General features: G+C 35.0%; 1 protein-coding gene and 1 pseudogene across 1 annotated transcript in view; one reads left to right on the top strand and one right to left on the bottom strand.

The window, feature by feature from the left end:
* Nucleotides 1-3,366: 3,366 nt before the first annotated feature.
* LOC127221898 (low-density lipoprotein receptor-related protein 1B-like) overlaps nt 3,367-27,273 on the bottom strand; it is a 224,389-nt gene continuing 200,482 nt past the window's right edge. Inside the window, exons 18-23 of the mRNA XM_051183851.1 lie at nt 19,164-19,298; nt 18,481-18,610; nt 5,462-5,588; nt 5,178-5,329; nt 4,757-4,881; nt 3,367-3,776 (exon numbers count right to left, since the gene is read on the bottom strand). Of these exons, the coding sequence (XP_051039808.1) occupies nt 3,367-3,776; nt 4,757-4,881; nt 5,178-5,329; nt 5,462-5,588; nt 18,481-18,610; nt 19,164-19,298 (1,079 nt within the window). The remainder of the gene's footprint in view (nt 3,777-4,756; nt 4,882-5,177; nt 5,330-5,461; nt 5,589-18,480; nt 18,611-19,163; nt 19,299-27,273) is intronic.
* Nucleotides 20,657-20,768, top strand: LOC127222879 (uncharacterized; annotated as a pseudogene).

The raw sequence follows: 27,273 nt of genomic DNA, 5'->3' as shown, positions 1-27,273 counted from the left end.
TCCACTTAAAATTTAACAAAAGCTTAAAAAAGGGTTTTAGAAACAAAAGAACAGAGACAAGCAAGGCTTCTTGCCACCAACATTTCTCAGTCAGACTCTGTTTTGCTAGAGACAAGCAGAAATTTGAATAGCTCCTTTAAGAGAGGTTTCCTGACTCAGCATAAGTGGCAAAAAAAAAAAAAAAAAGCAGGGCTTTTAAGAAGGGCTGCTAACAATTCAGTAGTGTGTATGAGCAGCGGGTTTAAAAGATAAGAAAAACACAAAGAGAGTAGCTGAGTATGGTGGTACATGCATTTAATTCCAAAACTCAGGAGACAGAGGCAAGCAGAACTCTGTGATTTCAAAATGAACCTGGTATACAGAGTTAATTCCAGGACAGGCAAAAGTTACACAGAGAAGCCCTGTCTCAAAAAATGAAAAAATAAAAATTAAATAAATAGAGTAATAAAAAAGCTATGTAAAGATGGAAAGCATAAAAAGAATCTGGATACTAATACTATATGCTGTTTTGTTTTTGTTTTTGTTTTTTTAATTTTTGTATTGTTTGACTGCTGAGGAAATAGCAACAACTGTTAAAATAAATGCTGCTGGATTAATTCAATTTATATATTTTAAAAATGCTTTCACTTCAAAATTTATGTCTAAGGAAGAATAGGTTACTGGGGAAAAAGATTTTTATCTTTGTTTCCACAGAAAATAAAAAGCTGTGGATTCCTTCCAGACTAACATTGTTTGATCAAGCAAGACCCCCTAAAGCAGTGTCCCAGGTGATCCAACATTTAAAACAACTGGGACATGGTGCCTTTCAGGCCACTACATCCAGGATTTCTACATCTTTGTAGGATTCCCCCAAGACAGCGCCCTCCTACCAGCAGGAAGCAGTTTGGAAAGAATGATGCCCAAATTCCTAAATATCATTTATAAATATTTTCATTTAAATGGGGTTGGTTATAAATGGTTAATGTCCACAACCAATCTCTTTAAAGATAAAGAGGGGATTATGGTATAGATATGAGTATTCTGTTTTAGAATGAATTTTCATTTATTGATAAAAATTGAAGGACAATTTTGTTATATGTATATTTCTCCTCTTGTTTAGGTATTGTGTTTATATAGCTCATTTAGAAATGTAATGTTTAATTTAGTACAGATTATAGATAGCTATCTATAATAGTCAAAACTTATAGTGTTAATTAGGTTTTCTAGATATAGAGAGATATATTTAAATTAGATAGGCATTCTTCAAACCTTTAAAAGACCTACAGAATATGGCATTTAAAATGGTTTAGTGTTTTTCTTAACATTGAGGTACAACTGCTCCTGGCAATACCACCTGTGTCAGAAAGGAAAAGAAACATCGAAGAAACTTGTTATGGCATTTGCTTTCAATATGGCAAGACTAGCCATTCAGGCAAGATACTGCTCTTGTCTGGACTGTTTGACTTTATGTTGTATAAACTGGACATACAGGACCCACAGGACAGTGACTGCTGATACAAGATGGACATTGCCACAGGATTTCTGCTTCATGGAAGAGTCTGCCAGACATTCTGCAGGACACAGAGAAAAGTGACTAACTGCCAAAACAGATGGACAGTTTAAAGTTTCCTGCTTTGCTGAGGTGTCTGCCAGATACACTATTTCCTATGGACTGAAGATGGAACATTACAGAAGTACTTCAGGTGCCTGACCAGGTAGCAAGATGTCTCTGTCATTTCTATAGTTTATATATTATCCTTCTGTGGTCTTTGATGGAGTTGAATACGGACAGTTATGATCATAGTTTTCCTTAGTTAGAATTAAAGATAAGTTACATATAGAATTTCAGCCTCACCAAAATAGGATAGATGATGGAATATTTTCTTTAAATCTCTCTAAATGTTAATGAACTAAATATTGTTAACTGTGGTCCTTATTTGATAACTGTTTTGTTATATATTTTGATATATAAGGTTAAAAACCTTCTTTTTATTTTAGACAGAAAAGAGGAGATTATGGGAGGTGTCATTCTGTCTTATTCATTAATGAATAAAGCACTGTTAGCCAATAGGAAAGAAAGATGGATGGGCCTGGGGAGAAAGAGAGTTTGGGGAAAGGAAGTAGGAGATTCAACATATAGGCAAGAGAGCAGAATTCCGGGCCCACTCTCCAGTAAGATAAGATCATGTGGAAATACTTAGATTAATAGAAATGTGTTAATATTTAAGACTTAGCTAGCCAATAAGTAATGCTAGTAACAGGCCAAAAGAATAATATCTAATTCAATCTCCTTGTATGTTATTTGGGGCTGGCACAGCTCTGGGACCAGACTGATGGGAAAACATATTTGTAACATGAATTAGCACATTTATACAAATATTAATTGTAGTATTTAATATATACATGAGACACATAAATCATTTATCAATAAACTGAATAAATAAAGCTGTATACTGGGTAAAAACTGGACATGTGCTTGCCAAGGAATAAGGTAGATTTGTGGGCTGAAATAAATGTTTGTAATATATCACTATAGTCAGCTAGGTGTCTTATATATTGGTAAATAATCCTCTTATAATTAAGGGTGATGATACATAGTCTTACAAAAAAGCTACAGGAAATGGGAGTTTTCAGCTCTTGATTAGATGACATTGGCATTATTGAAGCACACATCATGTTTAAACCTATGTTACTCATAAAGTTTATTGTAAAAATATGCTTAATACTGCAATTTAAAAATATAGATGCAAAGACTGCTTCAGTACAGTGAAAATAAGTAGTAAGGAAAAAATAGAAATTGAAAAGTCATAGTGGAAAGTATATGAAGATATTGGTATTCATGAATATTAGACAACAGGAAAGAAGTGTCTCTAAATTGTGTGGCTAATTCCCACTAAAGAAACATAAAGTTTGAGTGTTTACAGTAAGTTCTTTCTTTTCCATGCTTTTTGTGTGTTTTACAAATTAGAGCCTTGTGTTTGCTAGAAAATCTCTCTTCCTGCTGAAAATAATCTTCAAGCCCAAATCACTTCTTTGACATCCCCTCTTCATGATACAATCACACACTGATGTTAGATAATTTTTCAGAAAATATGATAAACTGAAAATCATTAGAGATAATTTAATGATATCATTTCACCCACACTTAAAGAAGACTAATTAAAACAATTTTGTACTGACATGTTCCCAGTATAAAAAAAACTTTTAAGTAGCAAACATGATGATAGAAACACTGCAGAGATAATTAAAGCTAATGTTTACAGTACATGTGGGCACTTCCTGCTTTGACACTGGAGAACTGATGGATGATAAAATCCTAGACCTTCTTGAGCATGAACTATGGGGAGTGCAACTGCTCCACAACATTTTACTAATTTTTTTCTAAACTTAAGTGACACACAAACATTTGAAAAATTTGTACTTACTTTCAACAATTACTTGTCTATCTTCCCAGTTATCTTTGATTAGCTGTATATTTCCAAAATGTGCATCACTGTAAAAGATCCTATTGGTACCGTCTGTTCTTTGATTGTAGTCAAAGGCCAGGGCTATGATATTCTTGAAATAATGTGGGTTCTCGTAGGGTCTTACTGGGGAATTTAAGTTGTTTTCATCAGAAAGATGTATGCTTTTTAATATTGTTCTTCCTGAATATAGCAAGTAGCCCTCATGCCTTAGACAAGTAACTCCATCCCTGGCCAAATAGCCATGGGCACAGGCACAGGTTCTCCTGGAATCCCCACGATAGAGACAGAGTTGCTTACAGCCACCATTGTCTTTGGCACAGACATTGGTTCCTGAGAAAGAGAAAACACACCAATATACAATCATTATTTTAATGTTTGAACAACTTAATCCTACCTCAAACAGAAATGCTACAATTTAACATTAAGTGTAATTTTATTTGTAAAGAGTGGTCAATAAATATTTTATGCAAAACACTAATGAATTTTTAAATTAAAGGTTCTAATATCTTGAATTTCAATTTTAAATATACATATTTCAAAGCCCGACAAAAGCTCTAAGATTTAACTTATTAAGGCTGTATATTTAATTAGTGGCAATTCCTTGACCCAGCAAGGACCAAGCACTGAAATCAGCACTAAGCACCAAAACCAAACTGAGAAATCATGTGACGCTCACAGGAAATTGCTGCAAATGGATGGATTTCTTGGACTATACCTCTTATATATAAAGCACAAATGACTCTAATTTTAAAAGATCAAGTATTCTCTTACTATTTCTTTGTAAGTCTGAGTCTATGCTATGAGTTCATGATTGTCAACTCCAAAATCATTATACAAAGTTCTTTCATATACAGAATTTGAATAAAAATATTTTTAAATAGATGAAACCATTATCAAAGAAGCAATAATTCAGAAATACACATTGAAGACATCTGTCTCCAGAACTATAGCAACTTGTATTCTAATAGATAATCCAAAACAAGAAATAAGTTGCTTCTCTAAATATCCTAGTTTTGTTTTTTTACTGTCATATATATTTAACAAGACTTTTAAAACATACTTATTAATACAAACCAACCTTAATACTTGTCCTATATTAATGATCATACATATTTATTAAAAATATATACATGTATATAAATTATTATATGCTCATTTCCTTGGCCTTCTCTCTGATTTCTATAAAAGAAAATTATCAAAACATAAATTTTGAGGTATTGAACTTAACAGAAATTAATTCTGATTTTTTTAAAAACAAAAGAGAACTGATACAAAACATATTAATTGTGTGTTTCATTAACTATGCTGACCTTTCTCTCTTACTCGGTTAAAAATTTTGATCTCCTTTAGGTTGACTCCAAGTCCAGTCCTCATGGTTACTGTTTCTGTGGCATCATTCTTGTGGCCCCTTCTGACTGACCCATTGGCGTGTGCTCTGCGAAGAATTGAACATACAGGATCAACAATCTTGAATTAATTAAAATCAACTTAGGTAAAACTGAATATAAGAGATGGCTCAAACAGAAGAAAACAGGCTAGTTTTTGTGGGTTGGGCTGAAATTCTTGTCCATGGGATAGCTAGATATCCTTGCTGACCTCTTCTGTAAAATTTACGTAGTTTTGTAAAATCCTTTTTGTAACCTTGCTAAAGGGTGGCTAATCCTACAAGGGCAAAGACATGACACAGAAATAATATTGTGAGACTCAAATACTTATGAAAAAATAAATTACCTGTCAGACCAGTAGATGTAAGCCCCAAAGACCGCAACTGAAAACAAATCCACACTGCTCCCAGACAGCACGACCTCACGATTCCCACCAGTGTCAAGGTCAATTCTCTCTATCTTGTCTGTGCGTGCATCACACCAGTATAATTTATTTTCCTACATAGTGATTTGAAAGCAATAGTACAAGCTGATTTGGTTATTTATTAAGAAAATAAGGGCATAGTAAAAGCAGACTAGTATAAGCTGGACATGAACACACTGTAGAATCTTAAAAGCAATCCAACAGACCTCATAGTCAATGGAGATGCCATTGGGCCATGTTATTCCCATGCTTACAATCATGACCTTCTCAGAACCATCTAGGTGAGCCTTTCCGATGCAGGGCATCTGTCCCCATTCAGTCCAGAACAAGAAGCTGAAATTAAATTGATCATTTATAATAATAAACAGAAAAAGGGGCACCAATAAAATTGCAAGATGACAACGAAGTTCATAATGGTATGATGCTTATAACTACCAAGTAATAAACTACAGAACTTAATTAAAAATATCTCTGCAGACACTAATAAAACATATTTAACTTGGTGCAGAAATAACAAGAATAGAATACAGTAAGAACAATTATCTTAAGATTTGATTTATATGAATTTCTAGGGTTGAGAAACGCATACAGACCAAATGCAAGTTAGAAATTAGGAAATTAGAAAGTTGCTTTATTTAAGTATGTTCCATTTGGTGCTATGGAAGAATCAAAAATATATGCTCATCCTATCTGAAATTATCTTCTCCAAATTGTTGCCTAATATTTTCAGCTTAACTTTCATGAAGCCCCTGGTGCTTCCTTAATTATTCCTAAACAATTAACCCCAAATCATTAAACCAGAGCACACAAAATAATGTAGAATGTTTTGTTTGCTTGCTTTAGTTTGTTTTATTTAGAACTGTATGTTCTATAATTTTTACATTTAAAATTTAAGTCTAGTATTATTCAATTTATTCATCTATATACCAATGATTATAGTATTAAAACTTAATCCAAACAACTAAATTTAACTATTCTAATTTAAATTTTAAAAGTTTTCATGTGATGCCATCATAACAGATGGTTTTATACTTACAAGAAAAAGCACCTCACTTTAATAATCTCAAAAACTGCTGTGAAATAGTATGTTATCCGGAAATAGAAGCTAAATTATGAGCATAACATGGTGAAAAAATAAATGTGAATAGGTAGAGATTCATTCACTTTTGACTCATTCAATCATAAATTCAGCATTTCTATCATAGCAAAAATCATTCTTTTAGATAAATACAATTCTTCGCAAATTTGAAATTATGTACACACAAGCTTTTAACCTATGAAAAACTAAAGTTTAGAAAAATATGGTAGTCATTCATTCAGACAGTAATGCATATGCATTTTCTGTGAAGATTAATATGAGTTAGTATAGTTCAAGAAAAGATATTTTTTGAGTTTCATATAAGAAACCAAAAGAAAGTCTGCTTATTTTTTATGTAGTCACAAAATTAATTAACCAAAAAACTTAAATAAGATAAAATATACACATTCTATTTATTCAAAATATTTGAATTATTTTAATAGGTGATCATTTTTAAAGCTATATAAAATATATGTGCTGGGTGTCCTGTCCCCATCAAGAGCACCCTTGGAGCTCTGATACACCCCCACCCATCCCCAATGCAAGCCTGCCCTGCCCTACCCTGTACCCTACCCTACCCACAGTCATGACGCTCTGGTTGAGCACTGGGACAGAGGGTGGAGCCAACAGTCTGCCCTATTTCAGAGACTTCTTGGAGCAACTCTGAACAAAGGAGACCTGCCTATATATTTTGCAGATGATATGATAGTTTACATAAGCAACCCAATAAACTCTACCAGGGAATTCCTACAGCTGATAAACACCTTCAGCAAACTAGCGGGATACAAGATAAACTCAAAAATATCAGTAGCCCTACTTTTTTCAGATGACAGAGAGATGGAGAAAGAAATCAGAGAAACATCACCCTTTACAAACAATAGCCACAAGCAACATAAAGTATCTTGGTGTAATGTTTACCAAACAAGTAAAAGACCTATATAATAAGAACTTTGTGGCTCTAAAAAAAGAAATTAAAGAAGATACCAGAAAATGGAAAGATCTCCCATTCTCTTGGATAGGTAGTGTAAACATAGTAAAAATGGCAATCTTGCCAAAAGCAATCTACAGATTCAATGCAATCCCCATTAAAATCCCACCATAATTTTTCACCGACCTTGAAAGAATAATAACCAACTTTATATGGAAAAACAAAAGACCCAGGATAGCCAAAACAACCCTATACAATAAAAGAACTTCAGGAGGCATCACCATTCAGAGCTGTAGTTCTGAAAACAGCCTGGTTTTCGCATAAAAATAGACAGGTAGACCAATGGAATCGAATTGAAAATCCTGATATTGACCCACACACCTATGAACACGTGATTTTTGACAAAACAGCTAAAATCATGCAATGGGGCGAGGACAGCCATTTTGAAGATCAGTATGGCAGTTCCTCAGGAAAATGAGAATTAGTTTACCACAGGACCTTGCAATCCCCCTCTTAGGCATATACCCAAAGGATTCACAACCATGCAACAAAGACATCTGTTCAATTATGTTCATAGCAGCACTATTTGTAATAGTAAGAACCTGGAAGCAACCTAGATGCCCCTCATTTGAAGAATGGTTAATGAAGATGTGGCACATTTACACAATGGAATATTACTCTGCAGGAAAAAAAAATAATGGTATCTTGAAATGCGCAGGCAAGTGGATGCCACTTGAAGAAACCATCCTGAATGAGGTAACCCAGTCACAAAAAGAGGAACACAGTATATACTCACTCATTTATGGATTTTAGACCTAGATCAAAGGATCACCAGCCTATAATTCACACCACCATAGGAACTAGGATACAAGGAGTATTCTAAGAGATTCATATGAAGTCCCTCACAGAACTGGTAAAGGACAAGTCCGCCAGAGCTCAGGGGAAGTGGGTGGGGGCAGCGAATGGAGAGAGAAGTAGGAGAAAACGAGGGGGAGGAAAGGAAAACATGTGCGACCAGGAAGATTGAGCCTGGTTAGTAATAGACAACAGGAAAGAGAGAGAGCGACAGAGAGAGAGAGAGAGAGAGAGAGAGAGAGAGAGAGAGAGAGAGAGAGAGAGAGAACATAAAAGAGGGAGCCAATATTGGTTTGAAGATAAAACTGAACACAAATAAAGGTGTAGAGAACTACAAGACTGCTGCCAACTCACAATTTGAGCTTCCGTGGAAAGGCTACAGTAAATGCCCTTCCTGGAGAGTGAGATCAACAACTAACTTATCCCTGGAGCCATCAACTAATGGCTGTTGGAAACAAACAGGAGCAAACACCCATACATAAACATTGAGTCGAAGTAGAACTCAGATGCAGATTGAGAGAACAAGACCAGGAGGCAGAAACACATAGAGACAGCTTACCTGAACAAAGAGGAGCTAAAGGGCCACCAGATTGATAGCTGGGAAGCCAGCATGGGACTGACTCAGGCCCCCCTGAATATGGGTCTCAGCCAGAAGGACTGAGCAGTCTAAGGGACCTCAGACAGTGGAGCCAGGATGTATCCCTGGTTCACAAAAGGACTTTGTGAACACATCCCCCATGGAGAGATAACTGCCTTAATCTAGAAACAGGAGAGAAGCCCTAGTCCCTACTTCCCATGACCTGTCAGACCTACATGACCCCAACTGGATGGCATTCCCCTACAAATGGAATTGGTGTGGGGGGATGGGAGGGGAGGGTGGTTAGAGTGCATGTGAGAGGGCAGAGAGGGTAAAAGGGAGGGAAGGAGGGAAAGAGGAAGGGAGGGAGGGAGGGAAGGAGCGCCCCTTACCAGCAGGAAGTAGTTTGGAAAGAACGACACCCAAATTCCCAAATATTGTCTATAAATATTTGTTTTAATTTAAATGGACTTGGTTATATAAAATAAATAAAAATTAAAAAAAAGAAATTGCTTTCCTAAGACAAAAAAATAAAATAAAATATATGTGCTGATATTTGACAACATAGATGAAAGAGTTGTGACTAGATGTCTAAGTAACTGAAACCTGAAGACATTTATGTTTATATTTACATAAATTTACAAGGTATTGTCATATATATATTTACAAATGCTATTGTTCAGAAAGAGATAATTTAGTTGGGAATGTAGTTAACATTTTATTAGTATGAAACTGGTTAAAAGGGAATGAAAAAAATCTATGTAATAAAGTCAAGTGATGCTTTCAATATATTTAAGATATTAATTGGTAGACAAATGTGTGATGCCATTTAATTTTCTAATGACAAATGCCATGATTGTTAAAAAGCACGTGCTATTGGATTAAAATGGAGGCACTTTGGCAATCAGGAGAGTTGTTCCCATCACTTTTTAACACATTCAAACAGAGATGGGAATGCATATAATAAACATTTTTTCTTTATGCCAATACATCTAAAAATACACCGAATAAGTGAGGAAGCCTGATTTTAATGTGCAGTGTAATACATATTATATTGGTAAATCATAATGTGCTGTTCAAGCTTGGTGAAAGCAGACTCCAGGAACACAGAGGCCCTCACTCTCTTCTCTAAAGCTTCCTCCCTGGACACTTAAGTCCTTAAAACAAGATGAAAGGAAAACAGCAAATAGCTAAGTTTAAAATGCTATGCCCTTGAGGATAGCTAGAATGTAGACTCTTTTCAAACAAGATTACAATTTATCCTATAGTGAAAAAAAAAGAAAAAAAAAGATGTCTACAGTGAAAAAGAAAGGCAGAAGTCCATCGATGGAGAAGGTGGATATGTTTGGGATCCTCTCAACCTCTTAACTGTCTATCATAGCTTTACCAGCTGGTTTCTGCTAGATAAGACTCTAAGCACCCAATTTGATGGTTTCTATCTGATGCTATTAGTTTTGTTTTGTTGGTTTGTTGTTTCCACCTTGGAAGTCTCACTTGAGGAGACACTTCTTCAAGGGCTCTCTCAGCCTAAAACTCCAGCTGGCTTTTCTAGTCAATTTCTGTGGGATGTTTGTAAGCTCACAGTTTGATGATGGTTCCTTTTGTTTTCCCTCTCACAGGTTAATTCATTCATTTCTGGGACATGCTGTTAGTACTTGATTTAATGATGTCTCATTCTCTCCAGGTTTTTTATGCTACTTGCTTGTAATTCTTTTACTTTTGCTTGTTATAAATTTGATAAACTTACTGAATAATCCAAATGCTCAACAATTATATCATTCTGTGGACCTTACAGAGCAAGTAGTCTAAGTAAGCTGTTTTGTGTATTTAACCCTTTTTCTCAAAGCTAAGGAAATGATGGCTCTGGAAGTGAATATTTTCTATTCATATGATCAAACCATATACAGGCTAAGAAATAAATCCAAGCATTTACCACTAACTTTGTTTTATATTGTTCTACCAATGGTAATAATTTTATATGGTATGTTATTTTTCCTGAGCTATATTAACTTTAATGAAATACAGGAGAACAAGGAAAGAGGTACCATAATAGAAGGAGCTATTAAAGATATAAAGAGAAATCTGGCAGTAGGGAAATGTCCGGAGATCTAGAAAGATGACCCCAACTAAGAATCTAAGCAATAGTGGAGAGGCTACCTTAAATGCCTTTCTGCTGTAGTAATATTGATGACTACCTTATGTGCCATCCTAGATCCTTCATCCAGTAGCTGATGGAAGCAGAAGCAGATACCCATAGCTAAACAAACACTAAGCCAAACTCCTGGAGTCCAGTTACAGAGAAGGAGGAATGATGGACAAAATGGTCAAAACCAGGCTGGAAAAACCTCCAAAAACAGCTGACCTGAACAAGGGGGAGCACATGGACTCCAGTCAGATAGCTGGGAAACCAACATAGGACTGATCCAGATTCCCTGAATGTGGTGTTACTTGGGAGGACTGAGCTGTCTATGGGGCATCTGGTAGTGGATTAGTATCTATCCCTAGTATATGAAGCCCATTCCATATAGAGGGATACTCTCTCAGTCTAGACACATGGGGGAGGGCCTGTGCTGTGCTACAAATGACTTTGAACATCCCCATGGAAGACCTCACCTTCCATGGTGAGCAGAAAGGAGATATCATATAGTGTTTTGGGGGTACAGGAAAGGAGTGAAGAGAGAGGGAACTGGGATTGACATGTAAAACAAGATTGTAATATAAATTAGAAAATTATTTAAAGAAATTGAAACAGAAAATAAAATAAGAAATGTCTATACATAAAAAGAGAGGTGGCATGAAGAACAGCATTAAAGCTAGATCTTAGTTTTGTTGAACAGCTTTATCTTATGTAAAAGTAATAACATCTCATTTTGAATTTGTGCTGTTTCCATGCAAGATGCTGAGTGCTGATAAAATTTAATTTTTTTGAAAACCTATTTTGGATATCAATGATATCAATTTCATATCAGTTTTTCTGCATGTAAGAGTGACCTGAAGGGCTAGAGAGATGGCTCAACAGTTAAAGGCACTGATTATTCTTCGAGAGGACTAGGGTTCAATTCCAAGCACCCACATGGAAGAAAGGTTTAGTTTTACTTCCAATTTTAAGCTATCCCCGATTAATCAAATAAGTTATGCCATACTTTCCATGCGCAATAAATGACTTTTCAGTATAAAGAAAATTATTACATTCAAATCTGCCCAATTCTAAGGAGCTGCCAAAAGGTAGAAAAGTCCATGGGGAGAAAGTTGACTTTTCAAGAGGAACTAAATTCCTAGGTGGTTCCTGTTTTGATTTTGGCTACATTTAAAAAGACTTCAAGTATCTACTGTTTCAATACAGGCTTCATACCTACTTTACATGGCAAATTAATACCTTGAATTTAGCCAATTTGCTCTATAATGTCTGCCTTTCCCTTGACAGTATTGCCTGCCGTGTTTTAATTTCAAACAGAATTGTAAAATGCTGTATTTTATTTCTAAGACATGGATTTTAGCTCTTAAACTTCTATGATAATATTACTTGGAAATCATTTTGAATTATTTTCATAAACATTTAATTTTAATTCCTTTCCCAGTGGAGTCAATTCAATAAATACATGCATGCCAATGTGTAGAGGGACATCTTTCACTGTTTTTTTAAGTAATAATAATTATTCCTATAAAGCATTTTTATTCTTAACTGCAGACATGAAACATATTCTTTCATGCGGCTCTATGAAATACTTTCAATAAAAAGCGAGGATAAGAAAGAATAGTCTAACAATGTTATAAAAGTTGCTGGATCATAAGCTAAAATGTAAATTTTGCTATAGGGACTAAAGATTAGGAAGTCAAAACTATTTACAGACATCATGCTAACTCACTGATAAGCTCATGATCTCTCAATGCAGTGAAAGGGCAAATCTTGCAAATATCTACAGAGAGAAATGGAAGGATTTGAGAGTAGACAGGATGGTTTATGGCTTGGTTGGAACTTGGAAAAAGTAACATTTCAATCATTTTAGGTATAAGAATAAAAGAGTTCCATGTTTAAGAAAAATAGTCGTTAGGTGTTGAGGCAAAAAGGAATCGAAAGGGAATTTGAAACATAAAGATGAAATTGATTTTAATAATTTCCAATGTGTATGTCTATATCATAAATTTAACTCTATGTACAATAATTCACTGACTAACACAAATTAAGATCAGTTCAATTAAGAGATACCATAACAGAAGGAGCCATTATAGGTTTTAAGAGAAATCTAGCATGAGAGAATTGTTCAGAGATCTACAAAGATGACCCCAACTAACAATATAAGCAATAGTGGAGAGGCTACCTTAAATGCCCTTTCCTAATAATGAGATTAATGACTATCTTATATGCCATCCTGTAGCTGATGTAAGCAGAAGCAGACACACACAGCAAAACACTGAGCCATACTCTTGGAATCCAGTTGCAGACAGGGAGGAGTGATGAACAAAAGGGTCAAGACCAGGCTGGACAAATCCATGGAAACTTCTGATCTGAACAAGGGAAAACTTGTGGACTCCAGGAAGACAGCTGGGAAACCAACATAGGACCGACCTAGGCTCCCTGAATGTGGTTTTACTTGAGAGGACTGTACAGTCAATGGGGTCTATGGTAATGGGTCAGTATTTATCTCTAATCTATGAATGGACTTTGGGATCCCATTCCACATAGAGGGATACTCCCTCAGCCTAGACACATAGGGGAAGGCCTGGTCCCTGATCCAAATGATATGAGGACTTTGAAAACTCCCCATGGAAGGCCCCAATCTCCATGGGTGGCAAAAAAAAGGGATGGGATGAGGATTGGTGAGGAAAACAGGAAAGGACAGGAGGGTACGGGAACTGGGACTGATGTATAAAACAAGCTTGTTTCAAATTTAAATTAAAAAAATTATATAAAAAATAATTAAAATGAGGGAGAGAAAAGGCTATCTTGTTGGGAATAAAGTGAATCAGAGAAGATGTGGAAATTGTTGGAGCTCAAAGAGGTCAGAAAAAATGGGGCTTTTGGGCCAGGCAGGGGTAGAGGATGCCTTTCATCCTAGCACTCACTCGAGAGGCAGAGGCAGGCCAATCTCTGTGAGTTCGAGGCCAGTTTGGTCTACAAGTGCTAGTTCCAGGACAGTTTCCAAAGCCACAGAGAAACCCTGTCTCAAAAAACCAAAGGAAAAAAGGGTGGGAGGGGTTCTGAAGGCAGGAAATAAAAAAGTGAATTCTTGGGATCACAGTCAAAGTAAGAAAGTGTCCAAGAAAAAAAAAAATGGGAGCAAAACTAAGAAACTACTTCATCATGAGGCCATGGAGATACTGAGAAATTCCTCCTCCAGGAGAGATTGGACAGGGTCAGCAGTGAAATGGTAAGCACAGATCACAGTTCTAAGAAGCTAAGAAGCAAATGTTGAGATACTGATAAAATAGTTCTCTTTTGTTCAAAAATAGAGGACCTAGGTGTTATTTGAAAGCAAAAGGAAAGTGCTTTGCTGGGAATACAATTTTAAGGTGATAAAGGAGAAGAGTAGTGAAGCAGTATTCAAGCAAAGCATATAAGCTCTGTGGTATAGGAAGGATACATCTGAGGGCACACTGGTTCCCCGTGGGTAACAGCATTTCCATCTGACCTTCCTACAGCTGACAGGCCTGGGATTTGTGGATCATGCTAATGGTGTGTCAGCTTTCAGTTCACCTTTTCCCTCTGTCACTGCTTTCAACAGGCCAGCCACCAACTCACCTCAATTGTTGCCTGAAAACAAATTTAGCTCCAGACCCATATATTCCAAAGTGCTCCCCTCTGAACACAGAAGCTGCCTTGGAGCTCAGCCTTGTGTGGGGAATGTCTTCTGCATCTCCTGATGTCCCTCTCTTCTGTGACTCTTTCCAGCCTTCCTTCCTTTAACAGTCAATTTATTACAGCTGCCAGCTCTGTATCCCTCACTTCCTGCTCCCTTTGAGCCCCTCTCTCTCTTTCTGTATCTATCTATCTATCTATCTATCTATCTATCTATCTATCTCTCACACATACACACACACTCACACAACACACAACAACTCAGAGGATGAAATAAGAAAAGCTGCTGTGTTCAACACATTGATTATATTCAAGAAACTCATTCCTTGGTTTATATATGGAGTGGTAGATTATTGCTGTACCAATTTTTTTGAAACATAACTTGTAAGTTCTCCAAGTGAGAATGCTGAAGACATAGTCAAATGTAGAGTTCAGGAGAAAGACTGAACACATAAAGAAAAAAATGAGCACTGGAAACTATTAACATTAACAAGATAGAGAAAAAAATATTTTACACATACATATCTGATAGAGTACTAATTTCCACATTATGAAAAATCACTAAAAAGAAAACAAACAACTCAACGAAAAGAGGGCTAAGAAACTGAATAGTTCTTAAAAGAAGAGACATAAATGTACAATAATATTTTTAAAAATTGCTCAACAGTTATGCTCAATAAGGAAATGAAAATTAAACCATTTAAAGAATCTACTTCACTGTAATCACAATGACTATCATCAGGAAAACAAAGGACAACAAATACAGGTAAGGATATGGAGAAAGGGGAATGCTTATTCACTGTTGGTGACAGTTTAAACTGGTGTAGTCACTATGGAAATAGTGTAGATGCTTCTCAAAACACTAAGGATGTGAGATCCATCACATATCTCAACTATGCTATTTTGGGGCATACACCCTAAGGACTACAGGTTTTATGTCAGAGATACTTGTACATTCTTGTTCACTAAAAGGAAACAAATCAACCGAGATGCCCATCCATTGATAAGAGACAATGAAACTATGGTATATGTATACAATTTATTTTTCTTCATCTGTAAAGGAAAATGAAATTATGAATATTGCAGAACTGGAATATTTATTAGATGATATATCCAGGTTCAAAAACACAAATACCACATATTATTTCTCATATGTGAATCCAACTCTCTAATTTTTATTTGTGCATTTATATAGGACAGTGTACAGAAGTAAAAAAAATATGAAGAGGCCCATGAAAGGATAAAGAAAAAAGGTGGGAAATATTGGGACTGGGAAATTTTAAGTGGAGATAGGGTGAGAGACATGGGATATAAAAGAAGAAAGGAGGATCAACACAAATGAGAGGTTGTGTAAAAGCTGTACAAAAACAGTTATTTTGAGCTTATTTAAAAATAAAAATAATTTGAATTGAGTTTTGTTTTAATGGATGGACTATGTTTTTCCCAGAAACCATATCATTATTAAATGATAGTACCAGCCTGGAAGATTCTTGTGGTCCTCCCAAAATACAGGCTTTTGTTGGTTACACACGAGAACTAGATGTTAAGGCCTTATTGTGGAAATTATGAACTGTGTTTGTTGCATGACATAGAGAAACCATGCTGGAACTAGCTGGAAGATTCCTCCCTGAAGGCTAGCTTTCACAGTTTTAGAAGATGCTGTGCAGGCTCCTGGAGCAGAAATATCATCATGATCATATTCAGCTGTGAACTCTTTATATGACAATAATGACATGCCAGGCATGAAGTGCCCATTGGTGCATTAGTAATTTGGAGGATAAACTCTTTGGAGGATAACAACCATAAATAACCACTTTCTGATTTTATTTGAAGCCTACTTCAGAGGCTCAAATATGTTTCTGGTACTACAAATCTGATCAAAAGCCGTGGCTGGAGAGGTTACAGTCTTTAGCAGGGAGGATCCTGACTTTGTTTTGGTAAGTGGACATGATGTGCATTTCAATTTGCCTTCTAAATATTTATGATTATGCTCATATATTAATAATGCTGCCAATTTTGGTCATAAATGTTTCTTTGTCTTCTTTTTCCTTTTTCAGTGAGTGGTGATTACCACATTATTACAGAAACTCAGAAGTGGAGAAAGGGCTGAAAGTAATGACATAATGCCTGGCCCTAATTGGGACAATGATAGCACATCCCTGAGGCTCATGAAACATTTAGAAAGATAAGGCAGAAAGAATCTAATGCCTGAGAAGAAGAGGGAGGCATTGTGGTTTGCTGTCTTTGGTATGTCACAGCTATTGCACACACTTGAGCTCTCAGCAGCACTGATTAGCCACATAGGACCTGCTCTAGAGTGGGTCCATCAGCTTTTCATCACAGAGGGAGAGACATACTCTGAGGCTCCACACACCATATCCCAGAATACATTTAGGAAGTTTATGCTTGTTAATGGGAGCTGCAGCTCAAGAAGTACCACCCAACCTCTTCTGAGAAGGTACAAAGAATTTTTGGGTTGGAGAGAGAGAGAGAGAGAGAGAGAGAGAGAGAGAGAGAGAGAGAGAGAGAGAGAGAGAGAGAGAGAGGAAAGAGAGGGGGAAAGGGAGGGAGAGAGAGAGAGAGAGAGAGAGAGAGAGGAGAGAGAGAGAGAGATTTATTTGGTTAACTAGCTTCTGGCAAAATGCTCATTTGCTAGTAAATAACCCTTGAGTCTGATTTCTGCAAATATACCTAATGAAACTCATTGGGTAAACTCATCCCCCAAAGATACCATAGTAGAATGGGTAGTAATTGAAAAGAGGAAAGGAATCATCAAGAAAAAGAACAGGTTAAAGAAGAATAATAGGAGGTAAAAAATTATCATAATGCCTCATATGCATGTATAAAACACCATTATGACACACTAATATGTATAAGTAATACATTATAACAAAAAAGAAAAATAGACCAATAAAAAATAATTCAGAAAGGAGAATGATTTAGAAGGGCCAGAAAAATAGAACAATCAAGGGAAATATTTTTTGTGCCTAAAAAAAAAAAATCTCTTTAAATTCGGACAAGCCAGAAGCTTCCCTACTTATAGAAATGAAACTTATTCTAACACCTGTTACAGATTTTTTTAGAATAGGACATTATCCAAGCCTTAGGTGATGAACTAAATATTTTAGTAATTAAACATGTCAGTATTATGTCAATATTTAATCTTTTTGTTTGCCCATTTGACTCAACTAAGGATGAACATGTAGCCCATTCTGCCTACATGCCATGAACACACTGAAGTGATTAACTGCACATGACCTGCACAAGATGGACCCATACACATCTTATCAAAGATAAGAGACAGTATCATAAGGTCCCACCTATCCTGTCTAGCTCTTGGCAGTTAATGGCTGTTGGGCTGGTTAGTCAGCTTTTTCAGTTTCATAGACATAGGTAAACTGCATATGATCTTATAAATGATCCTGTACAATGTACATTCAATCAACTCTATTTCAATTCACTGGGTAACAAAAATTAAGTAAAAACTTAAAAAGTAGGAGCAGGTATGCCTGGGAAGAAAAGTTTCATTGAGAATGGGTATGGAATGAGAGAGGGAACAAGGCATGATGTTGACCAAAATACATTATACAGAATTGTTACATAATTTGAAAATTAATTTTAAAGGTCATGATAATTGATTTTTTTTCAAGCAGGTACTTGTAAATTTTCTATGCTAAAACTAATATCATGTTGTATATATTATAGTTACAATAATGTCATTGTCTCAATTTGACTAACACAACTTAAGAAAATACAGTTCATGCCAGCAGGAAGTAGTTTGGAAAGAACAATGCCCAAATTCCCAAATATTGTGTATAAATACTTGTTTTCATTTAATTGGACTTTGTTATATAAAATAAATTAATAAAAAAAGAACTCCAGAAAAAAAAAATAAAGCAAGCAAGCAAAGGACAGGTGAAAAAAAAAAAAGGAAAAAGAAAAAGAAAATACAGTTCAGGCCTGGAAAATGTATGTAAAACTTAAAGTTACCCTTTCTCTGGGTGCACCGCTATAGATCTTGGTTGATCCAGTCCTTGGGAAATAATTACATAACGGAAAGAGCCATTGAGTCTTGCAACTTCAATTAAATTGAAACCATGATCCGTCCAATATATGTTGCCTAGGAGAAATACAGAAATGACCACAATCAAGTTAAGAGTAATAGAAAAGTTTCTCAGTTATAATTGAAATTAAGTTTCTGAGTCTTCACATAACTAAGAGCTTGTTTACTTCCTTTGATTGTATATTTACTAAACAGCTGTAATTAAACTAATTCATATAGACTTCAAATGCCAACCTCATATTTTGCTAGTTTAAACTATGTAGTATATATTGACATGTTTCAAAGAAGTGGAAATTTTTTCCCATCTGTTCAGAGTAAGTGTTTTCACTTTACTCTGACTTTAGCAAAAGGAAACTTTTTATACTTTGTTTACCATGTGGAACCCTCTGGAGAACTGAGCAAAGTTAACAATACTCAATTGACAACTATATAAAAATACTTATCCAAAGACAGTAGAAAAAGTTGAAGCAAATGCAAAGTAGAGTATTTACCCCCTTAGCTAGAAAGAATTTTTAAAATGTTAGAAACAAGAATGAGAAATAGTTTAAAGAACTAGTCTCCTAGAAAAAATACCAGTGGAATAAAAACAAGAATAAGCCATAGATTTTACCTGCAATCCAGTCAATAGCTATTCCTTCCACTCTTCCCAAGCCATTGGTAACAATGTCTTCTTTCCAAGTCTGATCTCTTTTAGCTCTGCTGATTTTATTAAGTCCCATGTCTGTCCAATAGATGGTGTCATTTTCTATTGATAAACACATACACATACACACAAAAATAAAAACACATGCAAACATACTTTTAAATGGATCAATATATGTATTAGAATCATATTAGAATCAGTGTTGCAGGATCATCCTGTACAGAAAATTGTAGGTCCTAAATATTTTTTGGGACTATTTACTAATATAAATAGTAGCAAAGGAACTATAAAATGAAAGGACCAAGGTTCCATAGTTTAATTTTTCAAATAAATTTTTATTTACATTAAAGACAATCTTATTTTACATACCAATACCAGTTTCTTCTCCCTCCTGTCCTCCCATTTCATTCCCTGCACCAAACTGCCATCCCACACCTCATCCACTCATCTGGGGCAGGACCTAGACCCTCCCCCATGTATCTAGGGAAGGAGCTCTGAAAGCCTATATGTGCACTAGAAATAACTAGTGGTTTCACTTCCAGAGGCCCCATGGACTGCCCTGGCCTCCCAACTGACATTCACGGGTACATTCATGAAAATTCTTTAATGCATTTTCTGCATTGTTCTACTTGTTTTTGGCTCAATTAGTCTTTATTTCCATGAAATTAGTATGGCTATTCCAAACCATGTCTTCTTCTAGTTTTTGTTCTTTGTACACTGGGTTCTGATCCATCTGATGGTATGACTAGTCAACTCAAGAAAGCCTGAAAGTGCAGAGACAACAGACAAGTACTTTGAGTTGCATCAAGGGTATTTTAAGCACGAGGCTATTAAATTCATGTAAAGACTCTAATACCTCCTCATGAATTATTCTTTCTGAGGTTCTATATAGTATATCAAATAGAAACAACAATTCTATAATACTTCTCAAACTCTTGTTATATAAATGGAACTCTGAATACTTGAAGTATTGCTCCTTGCAATCAAGTCAATAAATAATTGTGCTTCCAGAATATTTGAAAGTAAAATGTGCCTAAAGGAGTATAAATGAAATATTTTATATATGTATGTATACTCAGAAAAAGTAGCAATTATAGGCCGATGATTTTCTACATAGCTTCCAGAAAGACACTGCAGAAAAATCATTAGGGCTGGAGAGATGGCTCAGCCGTTAAAGGCTAGGCTCACAATCAATCATCTCTAGTAACTCAGACTTTCCTGCTCTGGAGGAAAACTAGTTCCTCTTCAGATTCAGATTTTTATTATTACTTTTTCTTTTCATCTTGAATGTTCTTTTGCTACAGTGTTCTTTCCACAGATTGGCTGAAAACTCAAAAATCCTCTTCTTAATAAAAACCTTCTTGGCTATCCTATAAAAATTATTTTCTTGCCATGTTCTATCTGTCTCATGGATTTTTTTCTCTTCTTATAGCACCCATTATTATTAAAGACATTCTTTGATCTTTTTCTGGTCCATAAGTGTTGATGTGTGGTTATTCATGCCATTTCATGACATGTTCTTTCCATAAAACTTGTTACAATGTCTGCACAGAAATAGCACATATACTGATTTGTTTATGTCTATCTTATCTTACACTGATATATTTCTTTAAAGTTTAGAATTTCATTTTATTCCCTGCTATGTTCCCAGAAGCTAGGATAATGCTCAACATGCATCAATCTCACAGTAAACACTTGATAAATCCAAGAGTGAATGCAATACACTTTATAACAACTGGTAAGGGGATTTCACAAGGAAAATATATGTCAGACATGAGGGAGTTTACAAGTGTACTACAAAACAGAAGGAGAAATGATGGATGATACATAAGAATGTAAGATGAGGAATTTAAGCTGTACAGACATCCATTAAGTAGTAATTTAAAGAAAATTAATCACAACAGTCTTTACAGTATATTACTACTCACATGCTTTGGAAGCCATAAGAATGTGCATTCTGTATAAACATGAAGCATTCCTTCCTACATGTACTACCATTCATTACACATATGTATATGTACCAATTATATAATTGAACCAACATTTTGTATTTGTATTTCTTCTTAGGAATAGAGCAAGATGTTTTATGGTAGGGAATATATTCACCAAGTTTTGCCTAAAACTCACATGTGTACAGATACATTAGCTACATTATATATATATGAGGATTTCTGTAACAGTGCACCAACAGTTAGTTTTGTGAGATCGAGCACTAAGTAATGATAAGAGTTCTTGATTCTTTCAGTGTTGAGCATATCAGCTACCCGATGATAACTTGAGGAGGCTAAAGAGTAGGGAAGTAATACATTACTTATTTACACCCAAATCCAATTTCCTTAATTTGTCACATATTTAATGTGCATGTGCACAAACTTATTCTTAATTGGAATTTTACTAATATCTCTAAAATATTGATTATATAAACTGTTTTAATAGTATAAGAATTAAATTGAATCATGATGAATTTTATAAAATTTAAAGACACAAAATGCATGTAAAAAAAAGGCAGGAAGTGAATAACATACTGCCATTACCTTGTCCTCAAAGAAATCTCAAATTATGCAGCTTTATTCAACAGATATCAACACATAGGCTCTGCTAAGATTTATGACAATAAGTTTATGGTACTGAACAAAATAGGTATCCTTAAAATTATGGAATTTATGTAATGAGATAAAATTTTAAAAATAAATTTTCTTATGATTTGATTGTGAGCCTCCTCGAAGATATTTGAGTTTGAGGCCAGTCTGATTTACAGTGAAAGTTCTGGGATAACCAGTGCTACACTGAGATACCCTCTGTTTTGAAAACAATAAAAAGTAAATAAAAAATAAATTGTCTTAAGAGAGTTTGATTTGGTAATAGAATGAGACAACTATAAAGAGCAAAAATGTGTAACTAAGGGTACTAATAATTACAAAGGTTTTTCCACTGATACAGTTTACAAGATATTTTTCATGAGACTTCACAAGGATTAACAGGTAGAGATACTAGTAGACAGCTATACTGATTTACAATTAAGTTCAGAATTAAATTTATATATCTCTAGGCTGGATAAATGGATGAGCAGTTAAGATCAGTAGCTGATCTTTAAGAGGTCCTGAGTTCAATTCCCAGCACCCACATGATGGCTCATAACCATATGTAACTGGAGACTCATGGGATCTGATGCCCTCTTCTGGAGGGCAAATGTATATGCAGACAAAACACCCATATCCATAAAGCACAATGTTATAGCAATAATTATCAATGGAAGAAATGAAACATTTTTAACTGGAAAGAAAATTTTATTGAACTTTCATAACTTAAAGACTAAGCAAGAAATGTAAATTTCTTAAAGTCTTTTGATCTTGAAGTGTCTATTTTCTTATGACTTATTCACAAGTATTTATTCACTATCTCATTAAAATACCCTGTCCTACTTTGGGATCCCATTCCACATAGAGGAGGACAAGGGAGGACAGAAGAGTGAGGGAACTGGGATTGACATCTAAAGCAAGGGATCTATATGTAAAATAAGAAAATAAGTAAGTAAATAAATGAATGCCATATCTTAATATCAAATTTCCTGGCATAAATGTACCTGATTTTCTATAAAGTACATATGTGAAAATACAATGCAATGATAAATCACTTTTTCTCTTCAATAAAATAACCATCAATTCACTTGTTGTAGAATAAAAAGTAAGGAAGAAACTGATACCTTGCTTCTGATCATTTCTAAGTCAGTATTATGGGGAATTCATGAAGTACTTCATCTCCACATGACCTTTTCCCCATATATTAATGTGATATAAATAAATGCATCTATATTTATACCTCAATAAGAACATAAGATTTATGTTCTGATGTTCAGGATTTTTTTTTCAATTGTACATAATTGGAATGCAGTATCCAAAAAGAAAGCTTAAGTTTAGCTGTTATAATGACATTGTTATTGCACTATAATATTTTTTTTAACTAGGTTATTTAGCTGGAATGAAAACAGATAACACATCTGACTTTTTCCAGAATCTGCTAACAAGCTAACAATCGATATTAAGCTATATTTCCTTGTAAACCATCATACTATCCTATTAAATGTCAGCTTGTTAAATTTGATTATGGATCCTTAATGTTGGCATTTACAAAAAATATTATTCAATAATGTCAAATTTGATAAGTTTGCTATATCCTTATTCAAGCTAGAGATAAAGCATGTTGAATTGCATTTGTAACACATCGGTAATGATCTGAGACAAATTGTTCATTGCATTTTATTAGTGCTTTTATATACACAGATTCATGGACATTTACCTTAAGACTATATTGTCAGTTGACTTCCAGTGGCTAGGAACACTCAAGTGACTGCAAGTGGCCATGAACTTAGTTTGGATATTTAGTAAGCAGTATTTGCCTTGTCTATTGGCGAGATAGTGTTTTAACTCTACCACAACAGAACATTTAAAACCGTATTTCTTTAAGTAATAAAATATAGAACAGATTTCTGAGTTTATTTATCAATTCATAGTAACTGCTATATTTACCCATTCTGTTGCTTATATTTTACTTTTATAATGTTTTAAATTATTTTCCTATTTTGAAGATGCAAGTTTAGCTCAATTTCAGTCTATTATAAAGATGTACATTAATATTCCTGTTCATTGGAGCCAGGCATTGGTGGTGCACACCTTTAATCCCAGCACTCGGGAAGCAGAGGATGTGGATCTCTGTGAATTCAAGGCCAGCCTGGTCTACAGATCTAGTTCCAGGACAGGCTCCAGAGAAAGCCTGTCTCGAAAAAAACCACCAAACAAAATATTCCTGTTCATGTCTTGGGAGAAACACAGCAGTCATTTTTGTTAAATGACATCTGTAGGCAATATTTACCAGCAGGGCTAATTTTAATACATTTGCTTATTATCTCCAACTCTCTCCTAATTAAAAATGTAGAGACTAGATTGGTTATTGACTGCTCTATCTCCTTAGAATCTGGTTGATTTGCCAATGAGGGCCTGTTAAGATACTGAACAGACAATACATTATAAAGATTTTCTTCATTTTAAAAACTCATTCAACAAGTAGCAACCAGGACTGTTAGTTGAACTTGTTACATAAATGTCAGAAAAAGCTTCATTTAAGCCTTCACATGTGGTACTAGTAAACATAAGAGCATTATTTCAGCCTCCTCCTCTTTGACAATAATTTACATCTTTTCACAGAAGTTTGAATAACTAAGAATTGGCAGATCAAATACTCCAATTCACAAGCTTTACTGTGTGACTTTAAAAATGTAATTTATAAGTAAAATATCAAAGAAAAATTGGAAGTAGGTAGGAGATACACAGGGAGCAAGGGTAGAGTTGTCACAGGCATGAACCACACTACCTCTTTGTGTTATTGACATAGAGCTTCTAACATTTTGATGGGGTAACATTTTGGATATCTAAATGAATTTTGAATAAATAATAAATTAAGTATGAATAAATAATATTGTGGATGATAAAAGATAAACTGAGATGGTCTACAAAGTATTTTCTTTTACATTCTGTAGCATGTGCCTGAAAGAAGCCACTTTTGTTTTGTTTGTCTATGAATGCATAGTGGATAATTGACAACCAGTTTTATCTGTATTAATCTGTATTAAATATAATTGTGGCTGTGTCTTGACCAAGAACTTAGTTTGAGTCAAGCTATTGGATAGTACACAATTCATTGTCATGGCTGTGAAACCACAAATATATTTTTCTCCTAGCATTTATCAAAATAAGTGATCTTATAACAACATTTTAAATTATGTTCATTGTATGCCTTAATTGTATATGGCAATGCATTTCATAAGAACTTTTCTTATGAGTATATCATGTACATGGTGGGTCTTTTTATTTTCTAGTGTCTTTTTTATTCACCATTTAGAAATTTTCACTGAAAAAACCTTTCAATTTCTTGGTTAGATTTATTGCTAGGTATTATTTGAGGAAAGTATAAATTGTTTAACCCCTGCTTTATTTTGTCAAAACTTTCATTATAATTATTGAAAAGAACTTTTGATTTATATATATTAGTTTTATTGCTGAAAATGTTTGTCAGAATAGAGGACTTTCTAGTGATATCCTACTGGGTTCTAATTTCTTTCACTTATTGCCTTAAGTGAAACTTCAAATACTATAATTAATAGGAGTATAAAGTGAGGACTGAAGAGATAATTCAGTAGTTTGTCTTTGGGCCTTGAACTTGGACTCCAGTACCCACATATGAAGCAGGTCATGGCTACATGTACCTGTGGCCCTACCACCCTGGAGAGTAGAACCAAATCATTTGATGGCTTCTAGCCCAGGCCTGTGTTCAGTAGGAGACTGCCTTGAATATCATAGAGTGAGGAGTGAAGATATTCAGTATCTATTTTTCCAAAGACACTAAATTTCATTATTATTTGTTTGTTATTTGTTTTATTTTTCTTAAAGCAATGAATTGTAGCTATATACTTCTCTCTTGGGACTATTTTTACTGTATCTCTTAAGTTTTTGTATTTCCATTTAATTTAATTCTTGAAAACTTTATATCTCTTCATATTTCTGAAAACTTGCTGATCATTTAAAAGTGTGCTACTAAATTTCTATGAATTTGTACTGTTCTGTAGTCATGTTATTGATTTTAGTTTTACTCTCTTGTGTTGAGATAGAATTCAAGGCATGATTTCAATTTTTCTATATTTATTAAAACTTGATTTGTGTCCTTTCTTATGAGGCTGAGGCTGCTAAGAAGAGTGCTTATTATGCAATGTGTAAGTGGAATATGCTCTAACTGTCTTTTATTACATTTGATTTAGTCATTTATTTCAGGTTTCTACTTTTTTTTTCCTTGTATAGAATAAAACTTGCCTGATAAGAATAGGGTATTGATATCTATCAAGTCATTTGGAGTAAGGACCAGTCCCTCCCTCCTGCCTGTAGGCCAAGGGAGCATCCCTCCTAGAGGGCATCACCCTACACGTGGAGTGTGGGGAGGATGGGAGGTGAGGATAGTTAAGGGGGCATGGGAGACAGCGAGGGAGGGAGAGGGAACTGGGATTGATATGGAAAATAAGAAAAATAAATAATAAAAAAATAAAGGAGGGAAAAAAGAATAGGGTATTGAGAAGACTACAGATAGACTCTTGTCTATTACCATGCACAAAACTCAAGTCCAAATGGATCAAAGACCTCAACATAAATCCAGCCACACTGAACCTCTTAGAAGAGAAAGTGTGAAGTACCTTTGAACAAATTGGTACAGGAGACCGCTACCTGAACATAACTCCAGTAGCACAGACTCTGAGGTCAACAATTAATAAATGGGACCTCCTCAAACTGAGAAGCTTCTGTAAGGCAAAGGACACAGTTGACAGGACCACAGCCCACAGCCCACAGATTGGGAAATGATCTTCACCAATCCTACATCTGACAAAGGGCTAATCTCCAAAATATACAAAGGACTCAAGAATCTAGTCACCAAAACAGTATGGGGTTCCTCAGAAAAATGGGAATCAGTCTACAACAGGACCCAGAAATCCCACTCTTAGGCATGTAACAAAGACATCTGTTCAACTATGTTTGTAGCAAGATTATTTGTAATAGCAAGAACCTGTGAAGAATGGATAAAGAAGATGTAGCATATTTACACTGTGGTATTCTAATCTGCAGAAAAATATGGAATCTTGAATTTCTCAGGCAAATGAATGGAACTTGAAGAAATCATCCTGAATGAGGTAACCCAGTCACAAAAAAAGAAACACTCAGATTTGGATTTTAGACATAGAGCAAAAGAATAAGAGCCTATAATTCACACTGCCAGAGAAGCTAGCATAGAAGGAGGAATCTACAAGATTCATACAAGGTCCCCCACAGAAGGGGAAAGGAACAAGATCTCCTGAGAATACTGGGACTGCAGGGGCAGTGAGTAGAGCGGGATCTAGGAGAAAGAGAATGTGAAGAGAGGAAAACACATGAGACTAGGAAGATTCAGTCAGGGGAGGAATAGAGAAGAGAAGAGGAGAAAAGAGAAGAGAAGAGGAGAGAGAGAGAGAGAGAGAGAGAGAGAGAGAGAGAGAGAGAGAGAG

This window comes from Phodopus roborovskii, unplaced genomic scaffold (genome assembly GCF_943737965.1).
Source record: "Phodopus roborovskii unplaced genomic scaffold, PHOROB, whole genome shotgun sequence".
NCBI lineage: Eukaryota > Metazoa > Chordata > Mammalia > Rodentia > Cricetidae > Phodopus > Phodopus roborovskii.
This window is presented reverse-complemented; position numbering and strand designations above follow the sequence as displayed.